The sequence below is a fragment of the Salvelinus sp. IW2-2015 genome, linkage group LG15 (assembly GCF_002910315.2).
Source record: "Salvelinus sp. IW2-2015 linkage group LG15, ASM291031v2, whole genome shotgun sequence".
In the NCBI taxonomy this organism is placed as follows: Eukaryota; Metazoa; Chordata; class Actinopteri; order Salmoniformes; family Salmonidae; genus Salvelinus; species Salvelinus sp. IW2-2015.
The window spans coordinates 36,818,052-36,825,588 of NC_036855.1; the positions used below are offsets into that span (position 1 = coordinate 36,818,052).

The window sequence follows — 7,537 nt, forward strand, 5'->3', positions numbered from 1 at the left end:
AAACTTTTACTCCAGAGACCTTTGAACAATAAGTTTTTGTCAATTTTACATTTGTTTTTTTAAATCAAGTTTTTTTCTCCTCAGGGAAAACTTCAAATACATTTAAGTATTCAGAGATGTTGGGTGGCAACAACAGTTGCAATAGATCAAATAATGATCAAAACCATCTAAAATGGTCCTAAACCACATCGCTGTTCCTTTGACATCCAGAGTCACAGAACTCTGGTTAAAGCAGAGCATCACGGTCATCATTTAGTCTGAGTCAAGTTAGCCTCAAGTTCATTACATCTTTCCTCACGGCTTTTCAGACCCAACAAATACAGGTAGCGTTAATTAAACACATTTCAAAGACAGGCTTGGTTTCTCATTCTCATATTAGTTCACATGAAAAATTATAATTTTATCCTGGACTTCAGTAAAACATTTCACCTACTTTACATTCTGAGGAAAACAAATTACAACAATTAGTTTCCTTGTTTAATAGTAAAAGGATAACAACCACCCCAGTCAAGATATTTTTTTTTCAAATAAGTCCCACATTAAGAAATCAATGTGTTAAATTACATAGAATTAGTCCATGAAATAACTTAAGCAATTTCTGAGAGGAATAAAGAGAGATCACAACTATATCTTTACAACACAAACACCCCATGAACATATCCATTTCAAATCACATGGCAACATACATATTCAAGAAATGACAAACATTTCTCTTCATTAATGACGTGGTGTGGGTGTTCTTCAAAATTCTAATATGCTCCAACTTCCAAAAAAATAAGTCAGCTGACTTGAAAGCATCTTGTAAATCATACAATCTCAAGTTCAAACTAAACAATGATCAGAAAGTTCAACTTCTTTTTCTCACAGTGATGGTAGTGCAGTAGTGTATGCTTATTATTGTAAATCCTGTATGTGTCCTTTCTTATAGGTATTACAGGATAGAGTCATTATTAAGTTCAGTTCTTTTCACGGTTTTTGATTACTTAAATTATCTTGTTGATTACCTTCATTGTAAAGTAAGTTATTACATAGTGTCCAACAGGATCTTGTCGAAAGAAACAAATCATTATGATTTGTAGAAGCACAAACTTCAGCATTCAGTAGAAAGTGCTCTAATTATCATGTCGAGACAAAAATATACAGTGTCCAAATGAAGAGGCTAGAGATTTGGGAGGCACCATCAGCATCATCAACATATAGAATCATTCCGTTACATTCTCTTACAAGAGGAAATCTGGTGSAGCTTTCCTCTGACTCAAATATTTCAAATAAAAGGTTTCAAATAAAAGGCCAATGATTCAGGACTCACGTCAAAACTTACTTAGCTATCAACCATCATCAGTTATTGCGAAATCAATCACAGATCCGATATCTGTTCTGTATACATTTCAATATGTCCTGTATACATTTAGAAAATAAATCATTCTTCTTGCCACAGAAAAATATATATATACTGTATGACACAACACTAGTTTGACTGGTTTCATGACAGCATGCTCTCAAGGCAGGTAGAGGATTTTAAAGGGGGTTGAGGTGGAATCTCTGGTTGAATATGAACGWTGAGTCCCAAATGGCMCCCTATTCCCTTCAGTACAYGATGCACTACTATTGAACAGAGCCCCATGGGCCATGGTCAAAAGTAGTGCACTATATAGGGAATAGGGTGCGATTTAGGACGCAACCTTGTACTTTGGCAGGGACGGAACACATTTGACCAATGTTGAATCACAAATTCACTGCGTCAAACATCTGATAAAAGATTAGACTCAGTAAAGTGGTCATATCAGAAGGAATTATATTATATTTTGTGACATCATCGGCAGTGAATGAAGCCAACTTACTAGTAGCGACATTAATACCTAATCAGACCTTTTGATTTCAGTCCATTCTAGATGGACCACATTGGTTTTCAGTGTTCCCATCTATCAATATATATATAAAAAAAATACATATAAACRTTCCTATAACAACATATCTCCATTAAAATACAAGCATTCTCAYTGTAGCAGTATGTTTCCCATGACAGAAGACCTATCTCTTCGTCACCTCAGCCTTTAACCATGGCTAACTCTGACAGCTTTGAGAGGCTGACTTCACTTTTCTTTTCTGTCCTCACTTTTCTCTCCTCCACTGTGTTTCCTTCTCTGAGTCCAATGCCTCAGTCTCTGTCACTGTTAGGTGCTTGAGGCTAAAAATGAAATGTATCTTACTTTCCCCTGGGTAGATAGAGACGGTACAATCTCTTCCTMGTACATGTAAATCAGTGGAGGCTGGTGGGAGGAGCTATAGGAGGATGGGCTCATTGTAATGGCTGGAATTAAATCAATGGAACGGAGTCAAACATTCCAGCCCTTACAATGAGCCCTGCCTCCTATAGCTCCTCCCACCAGCCTCCTCTGATGTATATTTCCTCCTCTCTCTTTCTAATAGACACACCCTCTCTGAATTTCCTCCTCCCACTTTGTATATCTAGCCACACCCTCTCCGAGTTTCCTCCTCCCACGTGGTCTGTCCAGCCACGCCCCCTCTGAGTTTCCACAGTTCAACAGACAGTATCTGTGTTAAAGGAGAGCTGCACCTGCCATGGAGACATACAGGTGATTAGTAAAGGATAAAATACAGTCAAGTTTACTTACAGGTAATGACTTACTTATTAAGTTTAAGTGTGATCCGCATAGTGTGTCTATGTAAACAACATCCCATCTCACTTTCTCAGTCTTCTCTCCCTCACACCCTCTCTTCCCTTTACACCCTCTCCTCCTCTTTCTCCTCTCTCTTCCCTCCTCTCACCCTCTCCTCTTCAAAGCTGATGAGACCCTCATCGTCGTCACTCTCCAGTTCCTCCGGCTCTTCGCTGACCAGGGCGCTGAGCTCCGTATTGGCCGGCCGGGGCCTCAGCAGGGTGAGCAGGCGCTGCAGGGGTGACTGGCCTCCACCAGGGGGGGAACTCTCCTGCTGCTCCAGGTTGTCACTTTGCTTCTTGGCAAAGTTCACRAACACCTAGGGGAGGGAGAGAACACAGAGAAACAAAGACAAGGSGATATAATTGAGACTTTTAAGCTTAGATGTTTCAGCTGCAAGGCCTTCCTCAAGTCAACAAACAAACATGAAAGGGAGCAATAACCGATGTCTGTGCATGCACAGATTTTTTTAAATAAACKTTTAAAATCACCTCATCTGGACTGTCTCAGTGGAAATTATCAGTGGTGTAAAGTACTGAAGTAAACATACTTCAAAGTACTACTTAAGTAGCTTTTTGGGGTATCTGTACATTACTATTTATATTTTTGACAAATTTACTTTTACTTCACTACATTCCTAAATAAAAGTATGTATGTTTTACTCAATACATTTTCCCTGACACCCCCTGCTTAGCAGGACAGGAAAATTGTCTTAATTCCCACTTATCAAGAGAACATCCCTGGTCATCCWTACTGCCTCTRATCTGGCGGACTAAAATGCTTTGTTTGTAAATGATGAGTGTTGGAGAGTGCCCCATGGCTATCTGTAAATAAAAATAAAATTAACAAGTGATGCCGTCTGGTTTGCTTTATATAAGGAATTTGGAAAAATTWATATTTTTACTTTTGATATTTAAGTATATTTTAGCAATTACATTTACTTGTGATACTTAAGTATATTTAAAACCAAATACTTTTACTGAAGTAGTATTTTACTGGGTGACTTTCACTTTTACTTGAGCCCTTTTCTGTTAAGTTATCTTRACTTATTCTCAAGTTTGAAAATTGGGTACTTTTTCCAACACTGGAAATGACTAAAACACAKTGTAACAGTAACTCACATTGTCCAGTGTAGTCTGGCTGACAGAGTAGTCCTCTATCCCCAGCACCTCCACCACCTGCTCCATCTTACTGAACACCTGGGCCAGGGAGATACTGTCGGACTTCAGCTGGAACTGGACTTTAGTGTGGTGGCGCTCCTGGGGGTGGATTCAATTCAAACAACTTGTGTTACTTGCAATCACACCTGCAATTGTGTTTTTTTCCCTGCCACTGACTCTGCTGATGGCAGTTATGTCAAAGAAGAGTCTACCTGCAACAACTGGGATATGTGGTCCAACTAAACGTAGGGTTCTACTCAATCTGTAAAGCTGAAGCTTTCATTTAAAAGGTCATTTCCGATTGAGCCGGCGACATACGCAGCGTTTATCGCRAATGCATTCTCTGCGAGAGCAGGAACATTGCCTTTAAATTTTAAATCACGCTGTAAAGCCGAACTTACTCGATGCGGAATGAATAGAGCCCTAATTGAATGCACTTGACTGTAAGCGCTCTGGATAAGTTCCAAGTATCACGTTTTAATGTCACGCGCAAAAGTTCAGTGAAATGCCTTTCTTGCAAGCTCCAAACCCAACAATGCAGTAATCAATATCAATGTAGCACAAAAAAAATAGCACAAGAGCATCTGCTAAATGGCAAATGTAATGTGTACCTTTAGTACAGCCTCRGGGAAATTCCTGTTGAAGAATCTCACCACCTCCTTCACATTGGCACTGGTTCTAGTCCGCACTGTGATCATGTAACCGTCACCAAACCTAAGGAAGGTACACAACCACGATGAGAGTAGACAAGACACACAGGCCATGTTTGCTTAATTTAGAAATTCAACCTTCTTCCTTGAAGTAATCACAGCTCTAAATTGGTTGGATTGGCAGAGTAATAGGGTGGTAACCTTGCTTACATCTATCTGACCACATATGGATCTGTGCTTACCTCAAGGAAATAAGGAAGGAAGGATGCATTTCTGAAGTATTTCAACAGGGTCACAGATTACATAACAGGTCGTGTAACCATATAGACAAACGACAAGTTGAAGGATGGAGGAAATAGAAAAAAAGAAGGGGGATTCAAAGATGGTTACAGATTAGTTGGCATCCCATAATGTCTTCAGCTTCTGGTTGGCCGAGCAAAAGAGTGAGGCCACACCCTGCATTAGCTGAGTGAGTGTGCACTTCCTCTGACCTGTTCTTGAGGTGCTGGATGCTGCCCAGGCATTTGAACCTGCCGTTGACCATGATGCCCAGTCTGGTGCACAGAGCCTCACATTCCTCCATACTGCAGAGACAGAGACATTCACAGTTGACATTTTAGTCATTTAGCAGACATACTGACAGTCACCGCTATCAGCAGAATCAGTAGGAAAAAACAAGCATGAGTGTGAGTGCAAGGCAGGGGATAACAGCCGTCTTACCCACACACTTCAATAATACAGATACTAGTAAATACATTTGCAGCACACAGTATGCAGCACATGTCTGATGAGAATGAGTGTCTCACCTGTGTGATGTCAGCACCACAGAGCGTCCCGTCTTGATGATATCAAGGATGAGGTTCCAGAGGAATCTGCGGGCCTTAGGGTCCATCCCTGTAGTAGGTTCRTCCTGGACAAACACACAGAACAGGACGCAATCAGAACTGAGGGTATTCTATCTTATCCAGAGGAGAATATGTATTTTTGTAAGTATTTTAGCATTTTTCAAACAAAAGACAATATAAAAAATAAAATAAAAAAATGAAGAGAAACAAAAAATATTATAAAATAAAAATTTGCCAGAGCCCTATGGCACCCTACTACCTATATAGTGCATTACTTTTAACCAGAGTCCTATGGTCCCTGGTCGAAAGTAGTGCACTATATAGAGAATAGGGTGCCATTTGGGTCACAAGCCATGGTGATGGGGTTGAGTGAGTCTAACCAGGAAGATGAGAGAGGGGTATCCGATGAGGGCGATGGCAGTAGACAGCTTGCGCTTGTTTCCCCCACTGTAGGTGCCAGCGGGCTTGTCTGCATACTTGGAGAGCTCCAGTTTCTCTAGGGCCCATGAGACCACCTGAGAGGGGAAGATGAAAGTAAACGAGGAACTTATCAACAACATCGAATCAGAAAAATCACACAGTAATATAATGTTTTGAATGCGAAATGTGGAGTGTGTGTGTGTGTGTGTGTGTGTGTGCATACGTTTGTATGTGTGTGCGTGCATGCATATGTGCATGTGTGTGTGCCTGCTTGAGAGTTTGTGTGTGTTGTAGCCGTACCCTCTGCTCGTCCTTCCAGGGGATGCCTCGGAGGCGTGTGTACAGCTCCAGGTGCTCTCTGGCTGTCAGGTCTTCAAACAAGGCATCAAACTGAGGGCAGTAACCAATGCTCTGCTGCACTCTCAACAGCTCCCTCAGGATACTGACAACACAACACAGATCCAGCTCAACAACAGTACCTGGGCCCGTATTCATAAAGCGTCTAAGAGTAGGAGCACTGATCGAGGCTCACGTCCTCCCTGTCCATATAGTCTTACTGATAATTATCTAAAAGGCTAAACTGATTATAGATCAGCACTCCTGAGACAATTTATGAATACGGGCCATGATGTATCAATCTCAGGTAGGCTACAGTACCAGTATCTGATATAAACTTTTACTAAGACTAGCATAGAGCATTGAGATTTGTGTTAGCATTGTGATTAAAGACCCATCTGGGGTACGTCCCAAATGGCACCCTGTTACCTATATAGTTNTAGCATTGTGATTAAAGACCCATCTGGGGTACGTCCCAAATGGCACCCTGTTACCTATATAGTTCACTACTTTTGACCAGGGCCCGTCAAAAGTAGTACACTATAAAGGGAATCGGGTGCAATTTGGTATGTAAAATACCTGTTTCCCCCTATGAAGGCCTCCCCTCCTGTGGTGCTCTCGTCACCAGTCAGCATCTTAAAGGTGGTGGTCTTCCCTGCTCCGTTCACACCCAGGAGGCCAAAACACTCCCCAGGACGCACACCCAAACACAACCGGTCCACAGCCAAAATACGACCCATCTTCCTCGACTTGTACACCTAGTGACACAGAGCATGGTATAAGGAGGTGACTATTTATGCATTGCGTGTTTTACAAAACTCTCAAGTTTAAATAGCCTCCTTGTAATGCACAYTGTTGAAGAAAAATGTCTATTTAAATCATGCTGCCRGATYACAATGAGGTGCATAGTATTTTTTRCACAGAYCTGTTMTGTTTTACACCACGGAAATGTTGCCTCTAGTTAGTGCTGAGCGATTAACYGAAATGTTGGTTATTTTTCGGTTGTTAAACAACTAATTGATGACATCAGTTAAATTATTTAATTCCATTTGTAAAAAAAATWATCTGTGAGCTCAATGCRCACATTGCGCAATTYCTCTAGACATAAATCAGATCAAGCCCGAACTGTGCGATGCAGTAGGGAGTTTCCAACAGGCCAATATTCTACATAGCTTAGCATGATAGAGAATGACAGAGAGCAGCTGCTTCGCGAGGTATCTCAAATAAAATAAAATAAAATATTTCTACCTGAATATACATTATCTACGTCAGGGATGGGCAACTTTGATCATGAGGGGCCGCAGTTGCTCACGGGCCTGCGTACCCACATCCATACATTTTATAGTTAATTATGTGCAATTCTACACATTTTTGCCATTGAGCGAAGAGGATTCTACACAATTTGCCATAGGGTGGAGAGAAATGTTTGCAGTTTTTAATATGAT

The 7,537-nt window shown here is 41.0% G+C and overlaps 1 protein-coding gene and 1 long non-coding RNA gene across 2 annotated transcripts in view; one reads left to right on the plus strand and one right to left on the minus strand.

The window, feature by feature from the left end:
* The window catches only part of abca2 (ATP-binding cassette, sub-family A (ABC1), member 2), a 94,436-nt gene continuing 86,899 nt past the window's right edge, over positions 1–7,537 (minus strand). Inside the window, exons 43-51 of the mRNA XM_024003148.2 lie at positions 6,672–6,850; positions 6,057–6,198; positions 5,717–5,851; positions 5,298–5,401; positions 4,983–5,075; positions 4,453–4,555; positions 3,803–3,940; positions 2,791–3,000; positions 1–2,578 (exon numbers count right to left, since the gene is read on the minus strand). Coding sequence (XP_023858916.1) covers positions 2,543–2,578; positions 2,791–3,000; positions 3,803–3,940; positions 4,453–4,555; positions 4,983–5,075; positions 5,298–5,401; positions 5,717–5,851; positions 6,057–6,198; positions 6,672–6,850 — 1,140 coding nt within the window. The 3' untranslated portion in view covers positions 1–2,542. The remainder of the gene's footprint in view (positions 2,579–2,790; positions 3,001–3,802; positions 3,941–4,452; positions 4,556–4,982; positions 5,076–5,297; positions 5,402–5,716; positions 5,852–6,056; positions 6,199–6,671; positions 6,851–7,537) is intronic.
* On the plus strand, positions 2,551–3,534 carry LOC139028819 (uncharacterized). The gene is made up of 2 exons (XR_011481037.1): positions 2,551–2,638; positions 2,807–3,534. It is a non-coding gene; the product is annotated as an uncharacterized lncRNA (long non-coding RNA).